This window comes from Xiphophorus couchianus, chromosome 8 (genome assembly GCF_001444195.1).
Source record: "Xiphophorus couchianus chromosome 8, X_couchianus-1.0, whole genome shotgun sequence".
Classification (NCBI taxonomy): domain Eukaryota; kingdom Metazoa; phylum Chordata; class Actinopteri; order Cyprinodontiformes; family Poeciliidae; genus Xiphophorus; species Xiphophorus couchianus.
This window is the reverse complement of record NC_040235.1, coordinates 9335172-9360328: the sequence shown is the minus strand read 5'-3', so window position 1 is coordinate 9360328 and position 25157 is coordinate 9335172. Positions and strand designations below refer to the sequence as shown.

General features: G+C 36.7%; 2 protein-coding genes and 2 long non-coding RNA genes across 5 annotated transcripts; all 4 read left to right on the top strand.

Moving 5' to 3' along the window:
- Positions 1 to 331: 331 nt before the first annotated feature.
- LOC114149396 (uncharacterized) lies at positions 332 to 5369 on the top strand. Of its 2 annotated transcripts, XR_003596495.1 has the most exons (6): positions 547 to 668; positions 1249 to 1355; positions 3998 to 4067; positions 4176 to 4350; positions 4486 to 4651; positions 5303 to 5369. It is a non-coding gene; the product is annotated as an uncharacterized LOC114149396 (long non-coding RNA). The 2 variants fall into 2 exon arrangements; XR_003596496.1 differs by lacking the exons at positions 3998 to 4067; positions 4176 to 4350; positions 4486 to 4651 and having other exon boundaries at positions 332 to 668.
- LOC114149397 (uncharacterized) lies at positions 1831 to 3670 on the top strand. Its single transcript, XR_003596497.1, has 2 exons — positions 1831 to 2341; positions 3573 to 3670. It is a non-coding gene; the product is annotated as an uncharacterized LOC114149397 (long non-coding RNA).
- A 6838-nt stretch (positions 5370 to 12207) lies between the features above and the next one.
- prkab1a (protein kinase, AMP-activated, beta 1 non-catalytic subunit, a) lies at positions 12208 to 20427 on the top strand. The gene is made up of 8 exons (XM_028026118.1): positions 12208 to 12349; positions 14043 to 14225; positions 14353 to 14522; positions 14644 to 14737; positions 15624 to 15738; positions 16940 to 17073; positions 17290 to 17358; positions 18527 to 20427. Exons 2-8 carry the CDS (start codon positions 14076 to 14078, stop codon positions 18602 to 18604), a joined length of 810 nt encoding a protein of 269 aa, XP_027881919.1. The 5' UTR covers positions 12208 to 12349; positions 14043 to 14075; the 3' UTR covers positions 18605 to 20427.
- Positions 20428 to 20554: 127 nt separating this feature from the next.
- On the top strand, positions 20555 to 24256 carry LOC114149980 (phospholipase A2-like). The gene is made up of 4 exons (XM_028026119.1): positions 20555 to 21717; positions 22003 to 22150; positions 22262 to 22395; positions 22697 to 24256. The coding sequence occupies exons 1-4, from the start codon at positions 21669 to 21671 to the stop codon at positions 22813 to 22815; spliced, it is 450 nt and encodes a 149-aa protein (XP_027881920.1). The 5' UTR covers positions 20555 to 21668; the 3' UTR covers positions 22816 to 24256.
- Positions 24257 to 25157: the final 901 nt, after the last annotated feature.

The following is a 25157-nucleotide window of genomic DNA, read 5'->3' as shown; positions in this document are numbered from 1 at the left end:
TTCTCATATGGGTCCATATGGCTCACTTTCCAGGGCCGCAGGATAACAGGGGGCGCCACAAGCTTCTGGGTTACTAAATACTGAAAATTTCCTGAATCAAAGGGATATTTCTCAGTTTTTTAACCAAAGTTTTCTCACATCACGCCACTCGTAGTTCAGCGAGCCTGCACTGTTAGCCTTTGCTGTATTTTCTACAGTTAAATACCACAAAATGCCCAGTAAAACTACCATAAGACATCTTTACAAGTAGTCACTCTAATTTGCATTGCATTATGGGTATAGTACATAGTATTACAGTAACTTACTGTATGTTTTGAAGTTGCAGTAATTTACTGTTTACACATTGCAGTAGTGGTACTGTACTTATAATATAAGAATTATATTTGATTTCCAACGGTCATCATAGCTGCTTCATCGTGGTTCCCTGTTTCTGTATTTTTACTCCTATAGTGGTTAACATATTTTAAGGCAAAAAGAGAGAATCTACTTTTGTTTTTTTCACATCCTAGCTAACATTAATATGCAGTTTATCTAGCTACGTCATCAAGCGTGGCTTCGCTTCCAACTTTTTTCTGATGATGTTTGTTTTAAACTCCGAAGCTTTTTCCCTCCAAGTGCAGCTCTGTCTCCGTGCTGTGGGCTCACACTGCTTCAGCTCTTCAAGACAGGTAAGAAAACACTTCTTAGAAAACTGTTTGAAGCCAAAACCTAGTCTGGAAATGTACATTTTAGGTGGAGTTAACGTAACTTATAGCATCATGCTATAACTTAGCATTATAGCATGAGCTGGTTTGTGCTGGTTAGCCTGGTAACATAACATTACCTTTACGTTACTAACTCTGGTGTATTATATAACTGGCATATTGCAACGTTATAAGTTACGTGTCTGTAAATGAGGTGAAAGAAAGGAAAATATGATGGTGTTATTTTTTGAGCTGGTTCGGAATTAACGTTAGCTAAGGTGCTAATTTTACCGTTGAAGGTTTTAGCTTGACTTTTGCCGCTTAATCTTCCTCGGGCGGCTTTGGGTTGAGATGAGCTCAGTGCCTGAGTGTCTGTTAGCATTGTTGCTACATCCTTTGTCGAACAATATAACCTTAACTGGTAATTGATCTCCCGCCCCTTCTCTTTTTTTTTTTTTTACATCTAATGACTGTTCATTTGTTTAAACCATGACTTTGCAAATGTTAAAATTGCAGATTAGCTAGGTCAGCAAGGATGAATTCTAACGTTTTTTCTTTTCTTCAGATGACTTTTTTTTTTTAACTCCCAAGCTTTTTCCCTCCAAGTGGCTGTGCAGTTCTGTCCTGCTGACTGCTAACATAGCTTCATCTCTTCAAAAGACAAGACAACAGGTAAAAAGACAGCTCTTCAAACATATTTGAAGCCACAAAATAGTCTGGAAATGTAGAGGAGCAGCTAACCTAATCTATAACTTTGAGCTTGCTACAGCTAGTTAGCCTGCTAAAGTACCATTACATCTCCAACATAGTGTATAAGAGTCTGTAAATGAGGACAAAGGTGAAAAACATTAAAGTGGTTTCTGTTATTTTTTGAGTTGGTTCAGCCCAGTGGCAGGTGGACAAAAAAGTTAATTTCCAACCCTGGTTACATATAAGGACTGTTCACATGTTTAAACCATGTTCCTGCAAATTTAAAGTTAAGTCAGTGTAACCGGGTTCTGCTTCACTCCACTGTACCAGGCCGGCCCCAATAACCCCTCGATTCTGCGTTGTGTAGATTTTTAATGAAGATGAGAAGTTTCTGGTTTATCAAGCAGTTAATTTCCTGAATGAGAACATATGGGCTCCGCTTCATTCAGCACACTCTCGTGCAGCTTTCACAGACTGGCGCCGAGTACAGTAAAGCATTGATATTTTCAATGTACATTGAAGAATAAAATAATAAATGATGTACCTGAATGAGAACATATGGGGAGTTCAAATCAGTGCAACGGCTCCGCTTCATTCAGCACACTACAACAGAGCGTTAAGTTAGCCTTTAACTTAGCACATGAAGTGTTTGATAATATTAACTAAACTAAAAGTACAAAAATTGGTGCTAGGCACACATCTAGTAATTAGTAAATTTCACACTATTTGTCTAAGTTAATAAAAATTATGTTGCTAACACGTTTCTACTGTGTGCTGAAAAACGCAACTCACCTCTCGTGCAGCTTTCACAGACTGGCACCGAGTACAGGAGCCAGCAACATTTAACCAGCCACACTAAGAGGGGGGCGCTATTTCCCCATTGCACTGATCCATATAAAGCAAGTGGGATTCTACAACTTAAACCTAAACACTGTTACATCAGTACTAACAGGTGCAACTATGTACAGGTAGGCCTGTTGCGATAAACGATAAATCAATTAATCGTATGATAAATTAAAACTATCGACTTCGTTTTAATTATCGGCATTATCGTCTCTTCCGACCTTTTTCTCTTTCTGTTGATGACACTGAATGAAAAAAGGCTCAACTCCGGTGCTCTCCACTGACCCTCCCTTCCTCATTTCCTTAGTGTAAAGCCCAGCGCACATGACACGATCTTAGAGCTGTCAGCCGATTGTCGGCCCATTTTCAAAACCTGACAGACCACACATTAGCCGACAGAAATCCTAGGTATAACGGTTCGATCGTGTGGTGTCCAACAATGGGCACAAAATAATGGCTACAAGTTCAGTGAACTAATTTTAAAACCAGGCATTAATCAATGCTTTACTACAATCTACCTGCAATGCATGTGGCTAGTGTCAGCGTAAAGTCCTGACTGAATGAAAATCATTATAACCTATTTACGTCACGTTAACGAAGAACAGCTGAAAAGTTACCGGGTTTATCAACTGCGGTAGCAATTTCGCTCCAACTCCTCCTCTTGTCATTTCTATATTCTTTGCATGCTGAATAAACATTAATGTTGTTTCCACATATCATCTCCGATGTCTCAGAAAACACGGAGGAGAATCCTCGCTTTCTGATTGGCTACCTGTCACATTCAACAGGCTGTGTTAAGATCCCAGTCGGGGAAAACCCGGATTTGGATCGGAGCAGCAACAACGATCTACCATAACACACCACACAATCTTAGAAAGACCAACGTTCTAAGATTGTTGTAACGGGAAAAATAGGAGCAAAAAATCATGTAGTGTTAACTATTGCATCAGGTAGTCGATGTGCCCATCTTCTCTATTTAAATCTAATTATTACTGAAGGGCAACAAATATACAGACTTCATAATCTGCACTCTTTTGGTTGAATGCAGTATTTATTTCCACTTTGGCTTTATGTTGTTTAGTTTTTATTCAAGTACATTTTTTATTAATAGAGACTGAGAATCCATTTTATTTTTGTTTTTGGTTGTTTTGTTTATTTTGTTTATCAGTTCCAGTGTTAAATATTCTTTTGAAAATAAAGTGTATCTATCTTTGGCAGGAAATCGCATGCATTATTACGTCATTTCCATTAAATCAGTGTAAAAAGTTCTTCAAACAACATTATCGTTTATCGCAATAATTTTTGAGACAATTAATCGCTCAGCAACATTTGCTATCGTGACAGGCCTATGTACAGGTGTAAATTCTGCAGCATTTGTACTTCAGAATTTACAGAATTTTGTAGTCATGTGAAGAAACATCAACACACAGCTAATTATCGGTTTGCATGTGGAATAGAGCAATGTCCTGCTTCCTTCAGAACATTTTCTGCATTCAGGTCCCACATGCACAGGAGTCACCGCCATTGCAGAAGTCAGACTGAACACACTCAGTTCAAGGGTAATTTTGCTTGTGGGGTTGAAGCATGTTCCTATGTAGCAGAACATTTTTCAGCATTATGCACTCACTTGAGATTTCATATTAGATGTAGGGGTAAAGTCTAGTCTAGTCTCCGGGGTGAGGTTCTCAAAAACCTGTTGTAATCTGGGTGAACTGGCCCTTTAAATATAAATTACTACCAGTAATTCATATTTAAGAGAGTTTTCCTTTTATGTTTTAAAGGTGTCTTTCACCAAGATCTCTGTTGAAATGGAAATGACCTTACCCACTACACCAAGGGTAATCATACTTGGTAAGAGGAATATTTTCTATCACTATAATTTTTTTGTAGCAATGTATGTAATTGTTATGGTAGTCTGTACTTTTACTCACTAGCCTGACTAGGGTTTGTCTGTTTTAGGAAATACCTTGATGTCTGCAACCCGGTGGATGGTCAGTATGGAGCAGAAGGTATTTTTCGAGCCTGAGCAACTACATGACTTTGCCAGCGTCCTTGCTGTCTTTTTTGGGTCAAATTCTGTCTTCAATCTGGAGTATCAGGAGTTGGCATCCACCACGCTGGAGATGATACAACGGTAAGTACTCTACACCAAGCCATTTATGAATTAAATTTAATGACAGTTTGACTGATGATGAAGAACCATAGCTGATTGCTGTATTGTACGTCTTCATTAAAAAATACAATTAATATATTTTATTTCTGTTAAAAGATTCTTTGTGAGGATCAATCCAGATGTTGGTACCAAATGCACAGCCAAAGTCGGTACAAGCCGCAAGACAGGAAGTCTTGTCAAGAGGAAAGTAGTCAGTGTCAACTCCCGGATCACCACCTTCCTCCAACGACTCGCTGAATTTGAATGGAGGACTTCCAGCTAGGTAAGTATTTTACCAAATGTTTATTATTTTGTTGTCTTTTCCTCCTATCTTGCATGCTCTGACTTTACTTTAACCTTTTTAATATGATTTTAATGATTATTTATAAATGGCATGTGATTCCTACACAATAGCCCTTTAGAGTAGCCTGCATCTTTTCTGTGTCCGTGGTAAAAAGTGGATGTCGCTGCATCTCTTAATAAATCACAGAAATGTATAAGTGTGTAGTCGTTTAAGTGTGGTGTATTTTTATACTATGCAGTTTTCAGTTTATTAGGCACACCTTTGCAGTAATCCGTCAGCACCAACAAAATGACTAAAAAGATTGTTGTACTTCATTGTCCCCTTGGGGACATTTGTAGTACGCAATCTTTTGAATTAGTGAAGACTGACTGATTGCTTTTGCCATAAACAATCCAAAAACCTGAAGTGAAGCCAGTCCTGCTCATTCTTTATGCAGCTTCTATTATCACTTCAGTGCAATTGATTTTTTTAAAACAAATTATCAACTTAATGCTGCTTTATGACAAAGATTTTATGCATTTGAACATTGTCACTTCAGCTTAATTTGTCAGCCTTCCTGTCGATTTGAAAATGTAGATAACTTCCTGACCATCTCATGACCTCCCACATTGTCTGTCTTATTCTTTACAGTTCAGCTTCCACAAGATGGATCCCACTGATTTTGTTTGACGAATGGAATAAAAGTTCTTCTGATGTAGGAAATGTGTTCTATGGTTTTGTTGTTTTACAGCACAGTATTGTGACATTGTTCTTTATGACATTGCGAATATGTAAATTGATTTTATTTCTACAAATCTGCTGAAAATAAATACCTGTTGTTATTCACAGTACTTGGACTAAATTTTCTTTTATGAAATTTTTCGGTTTATGGTAAAATATTCTTGTATTTAAAAAATGTAAACTTTAATTTACAGTAAACCTGACATTATGTTGTGAAACAAGTTTACAGTAGACAAGCTTTACTATAAAATACAATTACAGTATTATACTATAAACTACATTTACAGTAAAGCAATTATAACTGTAAAGCACATTCACAGTAAAAATTAACTGTGAAATATCATAACAGTAAGGGTACTGTAGAATGGTAAAGGTCTAACAGTGTGGCTTCACATTCACTTCAGATACATTACAAGATGTTTACTTATGAAGCTTTGCACTAGGCATAGGCAATAAATCGATTTGATCAATTAATATTTTGCTTTGTTTTGTTTTAAAAGATTTAATTTTAGGACAACTGAGATTTTTCCACTAATGTACTCCTCAGATTTCCGAGAATCTGGACCACCCAGGACCTACCATCTTGTTTGACAAGCGTGTTTTATAGCTTCTAATTATTTGCACTTTGAATTCAGGTCAACTCACAGAAGGAATGACTAAAATAAAAGCCAGTTTTTGAAAATATTTTTTGTCCTTTGTAATTTTTTATGCATTCATAAAAGCAGGAAAAAAATTGATAAAATTTTGATCAAAATCTCAAATTTGGAATGAAAAATAAGCGATTTTAAATTTAAGTAACATCACCAAGGTCTACTTTGAATGGACAAGAACTACATCTGAGAACCTGTAAGCCCATGTATTCATTGCAGGTCCCTGAGGTAAACAGGGTTTGCTGATTGTGCAAAGTTAAAAACTAAAAGGTAGCATATTCAGCAGTAGCACCAAGAATTTGAACATCGCTACTCTTGTTTGAATTGTCTCGACTGTGAATTTTTAAAAAAGCAACTAAAACCATTTTTTGTAATTGGTTTTGCTAACTGTATGAATGTGTTGCTTAATGTTTTTAGAGGAAGGCAGAGCATCTAGAGAGAGTGCACATGAACAGAGAGAACATGCAAACTCCATGCAGAAATACCCTATAGCTTGAATTTGAATCCAGGACTTTCTTGCCGTGAGGTGACGGGACTCCCAGGAGAACTTCAATTGCTCCAGAAGTCGGGGTTTACTAACTTGTGTGGACCACATGGTTCAAATCTGATGTAATCCATTGGGCTTGATTGTAATGTAATCTAATTTGGATCGTATTAGATCCGAATTAGATTTACTTCTCAATGTGACTGTATGGTTGGCTATATTTTGTTTTACCTGAATATGTATTTTATGAATTGCAACTGTCATGTAAAATGCTTTAAGGTGACGTCTGTGTTCATTTCCCCTTTTCTATGCATAGACTTGCATTGTATTGAATAAAGACGTTTAGTAACCTAAGACTGTAGCCTTAATGTAGCTGGGAATAGAACCATGGGCTGTGCAGCTGCCACTGTCTACCTCATCAAAGTTTTAATCCTATTATCAGGATATAGTTACCTTGTAGATTACAAATCTCCTCCATCCCATTCATGTTTCAAACTTGCTTTGTCTCCCTCAGGATTTTGTGGAGGATCATTGAATCCCATTGTTTATGAGGTCAGAGGCAGGCTACACCCGGTTAGCAGCCATTTCAGATCCACACAAGGTCACAATCATCTACATTGAAATCTAAGGTTGTTGTAAAATCTCTAGGTACGGTACTCTGATATGCATATTGGTAGACCGTAGGAGGAAGCTGGAGAGGCTGTCGAAAGCCCAAAGGGGAGAACATGGAAACTTCACACAAAAAGGAAGCCCAAAAAACTTTTATGCTGAACCATTCCAGTGTATTTCTTTATATTTGGCTTTTAAGCACCAAATATTGCTGAAGTCTGTCAAAACAATCTCAGTCATTCCTTCTCAAGGCTTTCCCTGCATTTTTTTTCTATTTTCAGTTCAGTATCTTTACTTTATTCTTCTTTATTTATTTTAAAAGACTCTGCAATTTAAGGGATAAAACAATGTGACTTCTACCCGTGACATCCAGCAAATTGCTGAAAATGCAGCTTGGGTCACCTCTGAAAAGTTTTGAAAGGGGTGGTCAGAAAAATAAAAACAAAGCCATACTTTAATTAATCATTACATATGCATAAATAAACAAATTAATGTTGCAACTCATTGAAGTATAAAAGACTGTCTGTCTGGCCAGGCGGCGCCATTGTCCCAAAAAGATTGAATTAACAAAGGGTGGTTTAAATAACTTATTTTAAAAATGATTAGTCTATTCCTCTTTCACTCCTGTACCCCTTGAACTTTTTCCACATTTTTGTCATATTAAAATCACAAATACCAGTGTGTTTTATATGATCTTTATGCAACAAATCAACACTATAATTGTATATAATTGTGAAAGAGGGAGAAAATGATTTATCATTCAAGCATTTTTAACAAAAATAAGTAAATAAAAATCTATGAAAACTGTGTTTTGTTCTTTTACACTTAGCGCACCTCCGGATTCAATGTTTTTTTTTAGATTGTGCTGTAGTTACAACAGCAAGTGATTTGATGGATTTGTCTACCAGCTTTGCATCTCCACAAACTCAAATATTTTTTTCCAATCTTAAATAACTCGGTCACATATCAGTTTTTAAGCCATGCGGTTGTAACTCTGACTCACTTCCTGTCCCGGCTGGGTGCACACTTAGAGAGCCGTTAGTTGCCCACTGGCTACTGCATTCAGCGAGATAAGTGACAAGAACATTTCTGGGTCAGTAGGATAACCGAGAAATTAAACGAGACATGTGAAAAGAAGAAAAGGGGTTAGCGAGCATAGAAACCCTCTCAGCCGTTTAACCTCGTCATCATGCTTAGCATAGTCTGCACAATACCAGAGGGGTTAAAAAGTGAAACAATGCCAGTAGTAAAGATGGATTTGAAGATGAGTGAAATGTTTCATGATTTGGTGAAGAATTCCCTTTTATTTTGTACATTTGCTGGAACCGTGGGTCAAAATTGATCACTTTAAAACACTCATAAATCTCAAAATGTTGATTTACGCGTAAGCTGTAAAAATAATTGAATTGGTATTTTTAAGATTATTTTTACCTGTTCAACAATAATCTAAATATGCAATATTTTAACTATATTGTCATTTTGGTCCAACATTGATTTTGAATCAATATTTCTTAATAAAAGAATCATGTAGACTTTTTTTTGGTACAACCTGAACTGTGTGGAAGTAAATTTGTTTTCTTTTGGAAACAGAATAAAAATATTTATTTCTTTTGAAAAAAAAAAAAATGTGTACTTTTTCACAATAACTACACATTTATTGGGCATTTATAGTACACAATGAATGTAAATTGTAAATATGCAATACACATTTATTGCATATTGGTCACTTTAAAACCCACACGTATTTATAAAGAATGGTTTGTATCATTTGGAATTTCAATATACACTGTACATTTCTAAAACTGGTATAAAAATATTGCATGCAACATGGTTTTATAAAATCATTATAGAAATCGTTTATAGCTATTTACAAAATATCACAGATCAAAACAAGACACCAGAAAATGTGTAATTGTGCCACATAGATTGTACTGCTAGCACTTCCTTATCAATATTTGCAAAATTATTTACTGAAGGCTCAGGGATCACAACAAGATACCACACAAATTATCTGTGCCACTCCAAAAACAGAGGGGCACATCCCAGGCCTGGCACTTCCAAAATATAGCATAATAATAATTATGTCTCAGTAATATTACAGAAATATTACTTTGTTTTCAGTAGGCTGGGCACTGACTCAAAAGCAGGTAGATGAGGAGACCCAAACCCTTAGCCTACTTATCTTCCACTTCTTCCCTAATAACTTATTTTATACTTCTGTTGTTGCTGGTGATGATTGTCTTATATGGAAGCCCGTTTCCGCCACTCTGTAAAAAAACAACAAAAAAATTCTCATTATAATGAGATTTTTTAAAGTTGAAACCTTAAAGTTGAAACCTTAGAGTTGAAACCTTAGAGTTGAAACCTTGACCTCTTGCACCTTTGCCAATGCCCCAAGATACACCTATTAATGAAACATTAAAAGTGAAACCAGAAGGGGAAAGCCCAAGACAAATATCTTCTCAGGTTGATGTTCATAGTAGTGCATTAACAGCGATTATGATGAAGCAGAATGAAATCACTGAGATGCTTGTAAAACAACAAAGACTGTCACTCCTGCCATCTGTAGAAATCCCTGTTTTTAGTGGAGATCCTTTGCATTTTAGGTCCTTTCTTGAGGCATTTGAGCAAGGAATAGAAACTAAGACAGATAACATGCAGGACAGGCTTTATTACTTAGAGCAGTTTACCACAGGTCAGCCTAGAGCTTTAGTGAGAAGTTGTATGCACATGTGTCCACAAACTGCTTACTTGGAAGCAAAAAGACACTGGGGCCGGGTCTAATGAGTGTGTTCTGTCAGTCGTCCCAGTAAAAGTAAAGTTGGAAAAGGGGACAAAGATTGTGGAGACTTATGCCTTTCTAGATCCAGGCAGCTCTGCAGCATTTTGTACAGAGGCTTTGATGATGCAGTTAAATGCATCTGGAAAGAAAGTGGAAATCATGTTAAAAACCATGGGTCAGGAAAAACCTGCAAGTAGCTATAGATTATCTGGTTTGGAAGTAGCTGCTTTAAAAGAAAATGAGTACTTGAAGTTGCCTGATGTTTATACTCAACAGTCCATTCCTGTCACTAAAGAAAACATCCCTAAAGAAGAAGACTTAAAAAAATGGTCTTATCTGAAAGTTGTTGAGTTAACACCAATAGATGCTGGCATTGGGCTGCTCATTGGTGTAAATTCTCCCAAAGCATTGGAACCTTGGAAAATAGTTAACAGTGAAGGTAGTGGGCCTTATGCTGTGCTAACACGCCTTGGTTGGGTTGTTAATGGTACACTCAATCAGGGTAGTGAAGGAAATGGACATGTTGCCACTTCTATTCAGGTGAACCGTATCTCTATAAGCAGTTTGGAAGAAATGCTGGTCAGTCAGTATAATCAGGATTTTGTAGAGCACAAGTGCAATGAGCGAACTGAAATGTCTGTAGAAGACAAACAGTTCATGGATATCATGTCAGAGTCAGTGGTGCTTAAAGATGGTCATTATTACCTGAAGTTACCCTTTCGTAATCCTGAAGTAAAAATGCCCAACAACAAACAGGTGGCCCAGCAGAGGGCGCAATGTCTGTTAAAACGATTTCAGAAGGATAAGTTATTCTTTGAAGAGTACAAAGAATTTATGCATAATGTTAGTGTGGAAGGGCATTCAGAAATCGTACCACAAGATCAAATGGAACATGAGGAAGGAAAGGTGTGGTACGTACCTCATCATGGGGTCTACCACCCCCGTAAGAAAACACTGCAGGTTGTTTATGATTGTGCTGCAATGTTTGCTGGAACATCACTGAACAAAGAGCTGTTACAGGGATCAGATTTGACTAGCACCTTATTAGGTGTGCTCATTCGTTTTCGGCAAGGTCCAATAGCCCTTACGACAGACATTAAAGGGATGTCAGAGTTGCTCAGGAACATGTAAATTACTTACGTTTTCTCTGGTGGCCCCACGGTGACATCACAAAAGAGCTTGTTGAACATAGAATGTTGGTCCATATTTTTGGTGCAGTCTCTTCCCCTAGTTGTGCCACATATGCACTTTTAAAGACTGCTGATGACAACCAACATCTGTACCCAGAAGAGGTTATTAATACAATCAGACACAGCTTCTATGTAGATGACTGTCTCAGGTCTGTACAGACAGTTAAGCAGGCCATTTCTCTTTATCAACAGCTCACTGAGGTGTGTGCCAAGGGGGGATTTAGGCTCAATAAATGGGTGTGTAGTGAGCGCTCTGTCCTCTCGCAGATCCCTGAGGAAAACAGAGCAACAGGTGTAAGGATGCTAGATCTTAGCCGGGACCAGCTTCCCACTGAAAGAGCCCTGGGGGTACAATGGGATGTTGACCAGGATGTTGTCACCTTTAGCATTGTAAACAAGCACAAACCACTAACAAGACGTGGTATTTTGTCCATTGTCAGCTCTATTTATGACCCTTTGGGTTTCTTAGCTCCAGTTGTTCTCCCTGCTAAACAGATTCTTCAACATTTATGTAAACTGAAGTTTGGCTGGGATGAGACAATTCCACCAGAAATGGCACAAGTTTGGAAAAAATGGATCAAAGATTTAGTTCTTCTTAACAACTTTAGTGTCAGAAGATTTGGATTTAGTGAAGATATTTGGAATTATTTAGATTACGTTGTTAATTGTTAGACCCGCCCACCAATTTGAGCAATTAAGAACATAATCTAAATAATTCCAAATATAAAAAATAATTACAAATTTTGATTCTAAATTAACTTAAATATATTCCAACTACCCAAAGAACAAAACAAAATTGGTAGAAATTATAAACTACAAAACATTTACATAAATGGCCACGACACAGTCCAATGGTTGTGAAAACTTGTAAAGCACGGTTGCAAAGAAGTTTTGCTTGAATATTAACGTAATGTATTGCACTTGAGCCACACTGCCATCTAGTGTTGGATAAACAGAATTACATCTATTACCTCAAAGATGCGAATTCCTTCCAACAACCCAAAATAAACGCATTTGGTCAGAACTACGGAATACTTTTTATATCATAATTTTAACAAGCGTTGACTAAAAATTTTTACATGTATCGGTTTTTCTCAGTTACTATGTATTTCATTTAGATCGTGTGCGCTTGCGCAGATGGGGGGCGGATTTGTTTTGCTGGACCCTGTCGTGTTTTGTATTAGAATCCATCGAAATGGAGTTTTTGAGTCACCGGCATCTTCGACGGTGAACGTTCCTGAGGTAAAAAACTTTACACGTTCATCTGCATCTGTAATTGCTGTTTTTGTAACGACACCTGTGTGTTCATAAGCTGTAGTATTTAAACAGCCTCTTGCCAAGCGAACGCCGACGTGCTGATGGAGCCTTGTTAGCTTCAGTCCAACATGTTAGCTTTGACCCTTTGTGGGTTTTGCTCTCTGTCAATAAACAGCATGCTTGGAAAGGAGCAGTGATGGAGATTATTAACGTCGGGGTTTATATTTAGCTTTAACCCTGCCGTTCCTAAAATATGTACAGAAGCTGCGCAATGTTGCTTATTCTCTCAGAAAACAACTACGTTTAGATTATTTTGCTAACCACTCTTAACTCAAATATGAACTGATCCAGCCCTGCGTTTTGCTTTTTACTCAGTAAAACGGATTATTAAGTTCTTGTTGTCAACCTAAGAAAAAGAAATACATATAATCACTAAATTCTAGTACTAAACCTGCCTTAGAGTTGAACAAAAACACTTATAATTTGGATTGCTATACAACGTAACATAATATTGGAATTATAATGAATTTATAGGTGAAAACAATAAATACTGCAGTCTCATAAGACTTGAGACGTTTTTATTGCATTAAAATAGGATAACAAATTGATATATATTTAGGGAAAGCATGACTAATCATAACCAACCTTCTATAGTGATAACCTGGTGGTGCTTGTTGGGGCATTAAACTTGTAAAACATGCAACAATATGCACAAACGTATCCACATACATACGAATAAATGATTTCTTTTTTTGTGGTTTGTTTTATTGTCAGTTGTGACTAAATTATAAACAAAGACAATCTAATATTAATACTTTCTTTGACAAGTAATTACATTTGGAGAACAAGATTCAAACGTGGTGCATAACACTTTAAATTTCATATGTACAAACACCAATATCAATTGTCAAGATTGAGCCCTAAGGATTTAGATTTTCTTTTTGCAACCTTAGAACCTTAGAACCAGCCTTAGAATCACAGTTCAGTCAGTGAGTCGATTGTGGGACAGCTGAATGGCCCACGCTGGGTCATCAGCAGGACAGTGATCCTAAACACAGCATCAAATTTACAACAGGAATGACTGAACACACACACACACATAAAAAAGAATAGTTTAGTCAAAGCCTAGACTTCAATCTACCACTTCTTACTGACACACATGGCAATGACTCAGCACTTTCACACCTGCATGGAAGATGATGCTGACGTCAATGGATCTCAGGGAATCTTATTTGTAGACTTATTTTAGGTGATAATGAATACTTACAAGAGGTTGGTTAGCTACAAGGAAACTAACAGGTCCTCCACACAAACCCGAGGCTCTTCACAGAGATAAGAATTCACGCTGGGAGAAATGTTATGCGAGGATCATGTTGAATCTAAAATAACATGTTGGTTATACTGCTCAAATATGAACATCTCTCATAAAATGCTTCACCTGTTCAATCCCTTCATCCTTCATGGATTTTATTGTCTAAAAGTAAATATATCTGTGTGAAGATGTAATTTTCATCATACCGGTAACATGAAAATTAAGCTACTGCGCCTAGAATCTACAATAAATAGCTTCTGTAGACCTTATTCCAACAGCAGCTGTCAATAATTAATTAAATTGTTTAACAGAGAGCTTTATCAGAGTTTCCGATGGCTTTACACAACTTCTTAACTCCACTCGCAGGGACCTTGTGACGGCCTATAAGAAGACGAAACCATGGGGAACACGAGCAGCGAGCGGGCTGCAATGGGCCATGGGGAGAAGGCTCAGCGGAGAGACAGTCGGGGCATCAAAGAGGGAGAGAGACCCAAAATCCTCATGGACAGCCCAGAGGATGCTGATATTTTTCACGGAGAAGACATAAAGGTATCCATTGATGTTTACTCAGAGGCACATTTCCTTGCATGTTGACAGTTTGAAATCCAACTCTTATCATATTAAAGGTAAAAAAGCCCCAAGAGGATCTATCGTATCTCTCTGACGTGTGTTTTAGGCCCCTCTAGAGAAGGAGGAGTTCCTTGCCTGGCAGCAAGACCTGGAAGCAGACGATAAAGGCCTGGCTGTTGACCGACCAACCGTTTTTCGCTGGACAGGGGATGGGAAAGAGGTCTACCTCTCTGGGTCTTTCAACAACTGGGCCAATAAGATTCCCCTAATAAGAAGGTGGGAGCAATGTCCTAAACTCAGCGGTTACATCCTCCATAATTTAGTAATGTTTAATTATTAATAACTGTACTTACAGTTTTTTTTAAATGTCTTCTTCTTTTTTCATCTTCCTTCCAAGTCAGAACACATTTGTGGCAATTGTAGATCTACCTGAGGGAGAGCATCAGTACAAGTTTTATGTAGATGGCCAGTGGACCCATGACCCAACTGAGGTAAGCTGTTACATCTGTTCAGACTTTTTCTATTACATATTTTAAGCATTTAAATTTGAGCGTTTAGCTCTTTTGGGACATGATGTTTATGATTTCTGCTGTTTATAATTTCTTAACTTTATGAAATATTTAGTCATTTCTTCTGGTAAAAATATTTAGTCTTTTAATCCATTAAAATAGCGTGTACTCCTTCAAAGCTAATTGCTTTTATTTTGCACCATTCAAAGTATAAGAAATTCAGTCATTATCACATGTTAGCGTTTTAATATTTTCCCTATTTTTTGTGTGTAAAATTTCAGTTTACATCTGATGTAAACTGGATCACTTTTTTTCTCCTAAAGCTTTTGACATCATTGTTCAGAAGAAGAACTAAGTTTTAGATTTTCTAGAAACAAAATTTTAGAGGGGTTCTCAGGTATTTGGGGATTCTAGCATTCTGGGCGGTTGTGGTCCATAACTTTCGCAAATACCAGAGTGTGTCTCAGAAAATGTGTCCTACTTCTCAACTGATCCTAATGAAAAAGTCAATCAGGTTTTCAAAGACGTTTATAATGAATCTTTGCTTTTAACTCACCTCTGCTTCCACATTTTTTACACCTTGTAAGGATTTCTGCTTCACTCCTAACACACTTCTTAGCAAATTAGTGCTGATCCCCTCAGGTTATAGTTTTCACTCTACTTTTGCACAAAGTGCAAATTCTCTAGTTATTTCTGGTAGCTCCTATAATTAAAAGCACTTTTAGATGTACAATGGGAGGTCATTATTGGATCAAATAATTTACTTGGGCTTCGGATTACAAGGAATGCGGTACTGCTTTAACTAGTGGGTTTCTTTTTGTGATGTCTGTGAAGTTTGTTTATTTGACCATGTCATGACTTTTCACAGCCTGTTGTGACCAGCCAGCTGGGCACCGTTAATAATATCATCCAGGTGAAGAAAACTGACTTTGAGGTGTTTGATGCTCTCATGGTGGACTCACAAAAATCCTCTGACGTGTCAGGTGAGAGCTAACAACTGATCACAAAAAAATCACAGAAGCAGATTCTAAAAGCATAAATTTAATACCATGCAGAGAAGTCTTTATTTTTGTGTATATCTGTGTAAATTGATTAATCAGGCACTGTAGCAAGTTCAACTTTGGCAATATAAAATATAGCCAAAGTATATAAGAATAATATATATATAGGTAAAAGATACAGGAACGGATAGTTTGGAAGCCCTTCTAAAGATTTTTTTTATAAATGACGTAAGCGTATCTTTTTTGCAGTAGCATAATGTCACATTAATGGCGTAGAAAAATCCAAATATGGTCACATAATCCAGCAGGTTTTAGCATGATCTTTTCAGAGTACTGTGCTGATTGGAACAGAAGGGTTTTAATTCAGCTACATTGATGTGTTTGTAAGCATGAATGGCTTTTTTGACGTCATGCTGCACAAGGTCTATACATTTAAGCCTGGACTTTGACTAGGCCACTCAGAAAGGTTCATTTTGTCTTGAGATGTTTGAGCCGTTCAGACGTGGACTTGAAGGTGTGCGTCAAATGATTATTTTTCTGCACATTACAAGTTCTCTGGAGCTTAAGGTCACAAGCCATTGTGAACTTTCACCACAGTTCCATGTTTTCTCCATTTTCAGATAGTAGCACTCACTGTCTGTCTGCAGCTACACAGTCTCAGAAATGAAATTAATTCCTTTGAATCTAGGCTAAAAATCAACATGTTTAGCGTTGCTTTTGAACCATAATAAATGAGAAACTAACCAACATTTTGATGTGTAATGACGGCACTTGTTTCAGTTGCTGACTGTGTTCTTTGACTTTGTATGTTTGCGTTTTTATGACGTGAAGCTCTTTGAACTGCCTGGTTGCTGAAATGTACTATACAAATAAACTCCATTGATTGAAATGACTTTCTAAATCTCTACAGATATAATTCTGTAACTTTCTCATTTGATTTTTTCAGATTGGATGCGTTGCTTTTTTATATTTGTTTTCTTCATTATATCAGACATGGTCTATTTAAGGATTCTACAAGCCAAGCTGTTGCCTTTGTTGCACCATGATAAAATGTTAAAAATTTAACAGATGTGAATACTTTTGCAAAACTTTTTTGATCGCCTAATAATATTCAGATTTGTTGAAAGGTAAAAGGTTTGTATTAGTCCAACCATTTCCAACCATTCTTTTTTTCTTTTGTTAGACCTGTCCAGCTCTCCGCCCGGCCCATATCACCAGGACGCTTATGTTCCCAAACAAGACGAAAAGTTTAAGTCTCCACCTATCCTCCCTCCGCACCTCCTCCAAGTCATCCTCAACAAAGACACTGGAATATCTGTAAGTGGATCAGATTTGAATTCAGGATTGCTCGGGTTGTTATTTCCTAAATAAATTTTACCAAAAAATGTGTGATTGCTTTTCTTTATCTTTCTATAGGTTTTAAACCTCTTGGCCTATTTAGACGCAGTGCAGCTAGAGTACAAAATACATCTGCTCCAGTATTTTTCTTTCATTTGTTACTTACTGTCTTTTCTTCCATTTTCTTATCTTCAGTGTGACCCTGCATTACTTCCAGAGCCGAACCACGTCATGCTCAATCACCTTTACGCGCTTTCAATTAAGGTACGGTTCATACTCTTCTGAACTACTGAACTACAAAAAAATAAATATATATTCTCTGTTGTCAATGTATTCTCACTGTGCGACTGCTGGTGTGGGAAATATTTGTGAGAAATGACCAGCTTTTATGGGTATTTTCCCAGAAAATGTTGACCTCTACCATGGATAGTGGGCATATGTACTCAGCCTGCAGAGCGGATCGTATCTGTGGAATGCCAGCAGTGATAAGATGCTGGCACAAGGATTGCAGGACAGACTGAAAGGCAGATCATTTCCCTTGCTGCTCCACTCTTAAGTGGAAAAACAGCCAGAAAGTGCAGGCCAATGTATAAATAGAGACTGTAGTTTGATACTTAATGGGGGAAAAACAAACGAGCTGAGTTCACATGGGAGAAGCTAGACGTAATTTTTCATTTAAGGTAGGGTGTGGTTGATAGGTTTTTGAATCTTTCCAACAAAATGTTGAGTTATTAAGGTATTTGCTTTGTGTCATTTTTTGACTTGATTTAAGGCAATTAAAGGCACCATAAAATGAGCTAGATAATTTCCATTCTGATTATTTTCTTGAATAGCAATTTTGTTTACAGGACATCTTGCATCCATTTAATTGTTTTCGGTTGTTGTGTTTTATTTGGATATTTAAAATACCTTCAACTTCCAGTGTTAAGTGTTCTTTAAAAAAATAAAGTTTATTGGTCTGTGAGAGGACCGACTTACAATATTATAGCGTTGTCAATATGTGATTTGAAAATGGTCTCGAAACAACAATGTTAACGTTTATTGCAATAATTGGTGATACAATTTATTGTGCAACATATTTTTTTTTACTGTGACAGGTCAAGTGTTGTTGTCTATATTTACTGGAATCATAAGGATTTCACTGAGGAGTTCAATCAGGGCATCCAAACACAATTGGACATCACAGTTTTTAGATTTTTATTTGTAAAAAAGATTGTAAATTGCATTATTCTCTACTTTTCAACAATGCAGTACTAGATGAGCATTTGCCACATAAAATTCATGCAAAATACATTGTAATTATTCTATATACCATGAGAAAATGTAAAAAGTTAAGGGATATGCATCCATTATACTCCTGATGACCCCAAGTTGTGGAAGTGAAATACTTTTAGGTTAATCTTTCCTCTGTCTTGTGTTTATTTTGTCACAGGATGGAGTGATGGTGCTTAGTGCAACACATCGGTATAAGAAGAAGTATGTCACCACTTTATTGTATAAGCCCATCTAATGGCCACGTTTCATTCCAGTAGTCTGTGCATGAACTATACACCAAGTGTGTAGAATATTTCCTCCAATCGTTTTTGAGTTTCTTCCATGAAATAGAAAAATTAGACCAAACCTGTTAAAAATCCCTCACCTGTTCATGTCAATCCAAGTTGAACAATGAATGAAGTGGGATGAATGAAGGACTTAATAATGATGTGATTTTTATGAGATTTAAACATAATCACAAAATTGTGATTCTTTACAGTTTGTTAGAGATGATTTGTTATATTAAATTAGACAAGTTGAAAGGCATTTCAGAGACATCTTCAAACATAAAAAACATTTCAGATATTCTTTATGAATATCTTTTGAGAGGATATTCATAAAAATTTTGATGACATGACATTTAACTTTATAAACTTCTAACATAAGCATTGAAATGCATTACAGTTAAATGTTTTACCTTTTTGTTGTTGCAGCCAAAACTGTTACAGTGGTGCTTGAAAATGTATTTGAAGTATTTTTTTTAACATTAATGACCAGAATGACCTGTTCTTTTTTTTTTTACTTTTAAAGAGAAATCCTCAGGCTTTAATCAAAACTTGACTATGGGAAGACAGACAGGTGCAGAGGTGCAGAGTGAAGGAATACCAGAGTCTTCTCTGGTCGCCAAAGGAGATTACTTAGAACCTCAAACTGAGAGTTGTTGAATCTTATCAGGCTAAAGCCTCAGACATGGTTGCTGTCTGCATTAGTTTCATCCTCCACTGAGTGAAGAATTGTGGGTAATCAGCCGTTGCTAACAGACTTGCATCCAGCCCCCTCAAAAGTAACAATCCAGTGCCTTTGGAGATGATGCAGTGTGTGGGTCGAAGGCCCGAAGCAACACAGTGAGCAATACGAAGAAGGCTGCAAGAAAAAAAAAGTCAGTGTCGTGAAAAGAGAGTATTGCTTTGTTTTTTTTTTTTGTTTGTTTTTTTTAGTTTGTTAGAATTTGCATTAAAAAGTCAGCAGACTGATTGGGGAGAAAAAATACAACATAAAATAGAAGATATAGAGTAAGAATAACATTTACTTTGAGGCAACAAAGAAAAGATTCTAGAGCTTCGAAATAAGGAATTATTTCATAAATGAAAATAAAAACAGTTAAAAGCTGTTCAATTTTCAAGCACTACTGAAAACAGATGAGCACTTTTATAGTGATTTATACTCTGCATATCTAATTATTGTAAAAATCCACCTAAGGTTGTAAATGTGTCGATTATTACATTCCTATTTAATATGCCTTTCCTTGTACATTAATTTGCAAGGATATTTTTGCTTTGCAGAATATATATGAAAGCAATAATGATTTGGTAGGACACGGAAACGTTTTAAATCGAGACATATACATAGTTGTAATCATTAATCATGCTGATAGAAGTATGTGTAAATAAGGCTGCTGTTTTCTTTCCCATGGTTGAGAAGACAAAACGTCACCAATCAAGAATGTGAACCTTCAGGTTACAGACTGAACATATGCACTGAGGCAGTTATCTGTGTGTTCTCTTCTGCTGGTTATGTTGATGGGAAAATGTGCCGAGCACACAACACAGAGATAATATATTTTCTAGAGCATTTAGAGATGATATTATTTATATTTGAGTTGCTGTAGATCATTCTCTTGATCCAGATTGTTTTTATTGCGTCGATTGCCTTGTATGGTAAAAACCATTTCACTCGAAAGTTTAGCTATTGATTTGATGTTGAATTTGTGCACTAACATGACGATGTATCGGAAGAGTAGAACTGATACCGCTGCCGTATTTTTCTGCATGATGAAAATTAAATTAAGATCACATCCAACTGTTGTCCTCTGTTTTGTTAATCAGAGTGTGGAATATTGAATATTCAAAGTTCAATTTAAAAAATAGTATATAATTTTTTTCTAAACTGTATTAGGCAATTGATTAATTACTTAAGTAATTATGGGCAAAAACAGGTAAACTATGTAACTGTAAGCATCACAAAACAAGTGCACCAGGAAATGATTACAAGAGAAGAGCTGCATGTCCATCTGTATAACCACGTCTTATCACTGTAGTTTCCTCAAAATATGATTTATCAAATTCTATTCTTGAAATCTGCCCTCTGGTGGAGGATCTGTGATACGGAAAGTACCAGTTTCTGCTGCCTGCACCTTTTGTGAGTTTGAGCTTCAAAAATAAAAAGGAAATCTTTTTTCCTTTTTTTTAACAAGTCTTTTATTGACTCAGGCAATACTGCTTTAAGTTCATCCCAAAATTATTTCTACCCCAGATTTGATGTGATCTTTTAATTTGACCAGCATGTTTCTTCTGACTGGAAGTTACAGGTAAGTTTTGTATTGGTCCAACCAGAGTCACGGTTTCTATGGACTTTCCACTTTTTAAATTGAAATAAAAATGGATTTCTCTATCACCCCATTCTTGGTTAATTAAAAATAACTTTAAATTCACCAGATGCTTGAATAATGTCTGTCTTAACTATGTATCATTGAAGATTTCGTTGAAAGATTGTGAAAATGTGCCCATCAGTTTCAGTTGTGATACTCTTGGTACGTTGGCAGAATTTATGAGTCATTGCAACAACATGCTTCAACAAGAGTTTGGCATCTTGGGGGGGAAGCAAAAAAACTTCCCCTAAATGTGTTTCCCCTTAAATGTTGAATAACTGGACAGCTAAAAGCATGGATATGAGAAGGAGGGAATGCATGTACATAGAAATAAGTCATAACCTTTGAATTACTGCAAAAAGAAAAAAAAACATGAAGATTTTTCTTGTTTAATTTCATTCAGCATGTGTAAGCAAGTGCTATTTGCCATACTGATGAATCAGCAATGAGATTCTATGACTTTATGGCAGAGATCTTGGCCTTAGGAGATCCGAGCTTACAAGGTGTGAGAAATCTTTAACCTTTGCACATGCCAGCTTGTTTTGTGAGTGTGAATGCGTGTGAGCTGGTACTGTATGGACAGCTGACATCCAAGGACCCAAACATGATGTATATAAAGGGACTTTATGTTTGAGTGAAAGTCACTTTCCGACTGAAGCCTCTCACTCACAGAATGAATGCCTTTTATACAGTCTTCCTCTTGGCTGTTGGTCTCTCCGTAGGTGAGTACAATTTCACAGAAATTGCCAGACTGTAAAAGTATTTATACCCCCTCAAATATTCAGTTTTCTCAAAATGCAGAACAAAACTTTAATGTATTTTCTGGCTTGCTTATTCGACAGCTAAGCATAATGCACATTTTCTTAAATTACAGCTGCAAGTTTTCTTTCAAATCAAGTTTATTTGTATAACACATTTAAGCAACAAGGCAGTTCAAAGTTTTCTAAGTACCTTTACCATACATATTCACATTTAAGTCACTATCATGTCCTGTTATTTTTCTACAGCCCACTCTCTGGACTACAGGGCTCTCCATCAGTTCAGGGCCATGATCCTGTGTATGTTGCCTGATAGCTGGCCTGCTCTTGACTATTCAGACTATGGTTGTTACTGTGGATACGGAGGCTCTGGCACACCCATTGATGATCTGGATAGGTCATTATTTAAGCCGCCTCACACTAATACTACTTAAAAATATTGTAATATCTACAATATTTTTATTTGTTTTAAAGATTGCAGTGCTTAACAATTTGTTTTTCCATACAGGTGCTGCCAGGTTCATGACCAGTGCTACAGTGACGCCATGCAGCATCCGGAGTGCTGGCCCATCCTGGATAACCCTTATACCGAGATTTACTCCTACACCTGTGATGAGGCTAACAGAAAGCTCACTTGTACAAGTGAGTTGACTTTTTTCTAGAGTTGCTAACTTTTACTTCTCGATAGTGAGATTGAAGCATTTTTCCATCATTTGAAGGTGATAACTTTCACTTGAAACAGAGAAGGCAGTGCTGCAAATCTGTCATTGACTTGTGCACAGTGGATTTACTCATTCTACCTTTTACTGATTCAATCCATATACACTTCTCACTTCAAGCTCTGCTCAGAAGTTGACAACTCTGTCATTGCACTGTTTTCACCAGTACTACCTGGGTGTCAGAGATTGAAAACTGACTGATACTATTGCTTTTTCTTCTCTAGACCAAAACAATGAATGTGAGATGTTCATCTGTGAGTGCGACCGCAAAGCCGCAGAATGTTTCAGCAGGTCAGAGTGGAACCCCGAGCATGAGCACCTGCCAAGTGACCAGTGTCAGTAGAGTCCTGCACAAACAGCTGCGTCTAGCAAAGAATCTGTGCCACAACAATTTACAAACTGCTATACTACTTCATCTGGCATCATTCTGAATCACAGTGACCTCACAGGACCATTTACTAAAGATATGATTCCTGCATGGCCTTTTAAGCATCCATCTTTTCTCCATCTGGATGTTTCTGGTTGGACTTGCTGCTATATCTCACCCTAAATGTCATCATCATGTTTACCATCCACTTGAGTGTGATGGTAATTGCAATTTTTAGTGCAGTTTGCAGTCAGCAGAGGGCACTGTTCCTCATTTATCCCATTAGTGTGTCGGACGACAGAGTAAAGCATTGACTTGCTCAACAACACTTGTTCTTCTCACTTTATGTAACATATCTAGAAATAATAAATGACTTTTTTCCAGAGGAAAATAAATATTTTCTTTTTCATTACCTAAATCCTCAAAATTTTCACTTTTAAGTGGTCTGTAAATTATTGCAATGACTTTAGTAATTTTTTGCCAAAACTGATTTTGGCAACAACAATACTTTTGGCAAAAAATGGCTTTAGCCATTACTTTAGGAAAGTGAAAAAATGTTAAACCAATTTTCGTGTAACTATTCTGGTGCTTTCCAATTGATTGCATCATGCTGGCAGCATGACTTAGTTACACAATGGTTGCAATAATATTAAATTCCTATTGCATAATTGAAAACAGCTTGGTCTTTATCTTTGAAAATGACAACAAACTTTAGAAGTTTAATTCATTTTAATTATGCTGTCAATATTTGAATAAAAAAACAAGATGGTTATATAACTGCAACTGAAATGAAGATTCACATAGACTTTGGTCACCATCCAGCCTGTTTGGCAAACAGGCAGAAATTACCTCATTCCTGGTTATGTTCTCAGCCTGGCAATGCGTCACCTACTTTAACAACCCACTGTTCGCTCGTTGTGATTGGTTGCTGAGCCTGCAGCCCACTGAATCACTCTTTAGGCCATTTTTCAGACAATGCGTAAAGCTCAGCAGCTGGTAGCTGACGTCTGGCCATAGTCCAGCTGAGGCTGCTGCTGGCTGAAAGATAAAATGAGAGGAGTGACACACTGACTAAAAATGATACTAGACTATTGAAAGTTTCTCAAGTTACGCCCTTTGTATATATTTTGCTGTTATGGTAACTAAAATGCCAGTACTGCTGATAGGTATCAGTACAACACCCAGACTGATTTATGAAGAATTCAAACCAATTTTTTTTAACAAATATGAAACATATTGCATGTACATATTTTAAGTTATAAAGACTCCATAAGTTTACAAAATTTTCTGTAGATTATATCCCAATTCACAGTGTATGGGTGTATGCTGGCAATGATCGATGATGCTGCATACAAATATACTGCTGGGATATCTTTGTAACCAAGCTGTCTTCATAATTCTTGCACTTTATCGATTTTTAAATTTTTTTTTTCACATTTAAACCACAAATGTTCGGGTTGCAGATCAACACAGGGTTTTACCCAATTGTGAAGCGGAAGGAAAAGTATACATACGTAGTTTTTAAACAATTTGCAAATAAAAATCCAAGTAGATTTGGATGCTTTTGTTTAGCTCCGTTTACTCTGATAACCTAAATAGAATACATTGACACAAGTTTCCCTACACAGTCAAGTATAAACTAGAGTCTACTTTTGTGTACATTATTCTGGACTGCATGCAAAGTATCATAGTGTGGCAGAAACCCCCCCAAAAAACTCCTTTACACACCATCCTCATGGTGGGTCCTGGTAGCAGTGTTGTAATATAGACTTTTTCAGCAGGGAGAGGAAAACTGCAATCCAGGAAGTAAAGCTATTAGCACAACACTTAAGACTGCAGTCAAAATTAATATCACAGGACAGCAATTCTAACAAATTTAGTAATTCAGATTTTGAGTTACATTCCTTAGTCTCTTTAACTTTAGACAATGTCCTTTTGGTAGATTTTTGAACAAGAATATCTAAGATAATTTTCTTGCTCCAATATAGTTGATTGCAATAGTTGAACTGCCTCCTCAGCATGCTATCTAACTCTCCAGAGGCCTGTTAAGGAATAATTCTTTGAGTAGAGGGTTTGATCAAGGTAACATCTTGCTTTTCACTATTATTTCATCCAATCTACTTGTGTATTACTGTTTCAGGTTCAAGTCTTTAAAATCAAATTCTACCTTCTATTTCCAGGATGTTATTGGCTGATAACAATAATGCCCCAACTCCAGTTTAGAGCATACATTTAAATTGTATCGTGCTGAATGAGAAGCACATGCTTGTCATATCTGACTACTCCCTTACAATTTACATTGAATCGCTCCTTACTTT

Excerpts from the sequence above, each read along its gene's own strand:
- prkab1a (XM_028026118.1), top strand. The coding sequence starts at position 14,076 with ATGGGGAACACGAGCAGCGAGCGGGCTGCAATGGGCCATGGGGAGAAG. Across the intron at positions 14,226-14,352 it reads TTCACGGAGAAGACATAAAG|GCCCCTCTAGAGAAGGAGGA; the intron begins GTATCCATTGAT and ends CGTGTGTTTTAG. Across the intron at positions 17,074-17,289 it reads ACAAAGACACTGGAATATCT|TGTGACCCTGCATTACTTCC; the intron begins GTAAGTGGATCA and ends TCTTATCTTCAG.
- LOC114149980 (XM_028026119.1), top strand. The coding sequence starts at position 21,669 with ATGAATGCCTTTTATACAGTCTTCCTCTTGGCTGTTGGTCTCTCCGTA. Across the intron at positions 21,718-22,002 it reads GGCTGTTGGTCTCTCCGTAG|CCCACTCTCTGGACTACAGG; the intron begins GTGAGTACAATT and ends ATTTTTCTACAG. Across the intron at positions 22,151-22,261 it reads CCCATTGATGATCTGGATAG|GTGCTGCCAGGTTCATGACC; the intron begins GTCATTATTTAA and ends TTTTCCATACAG.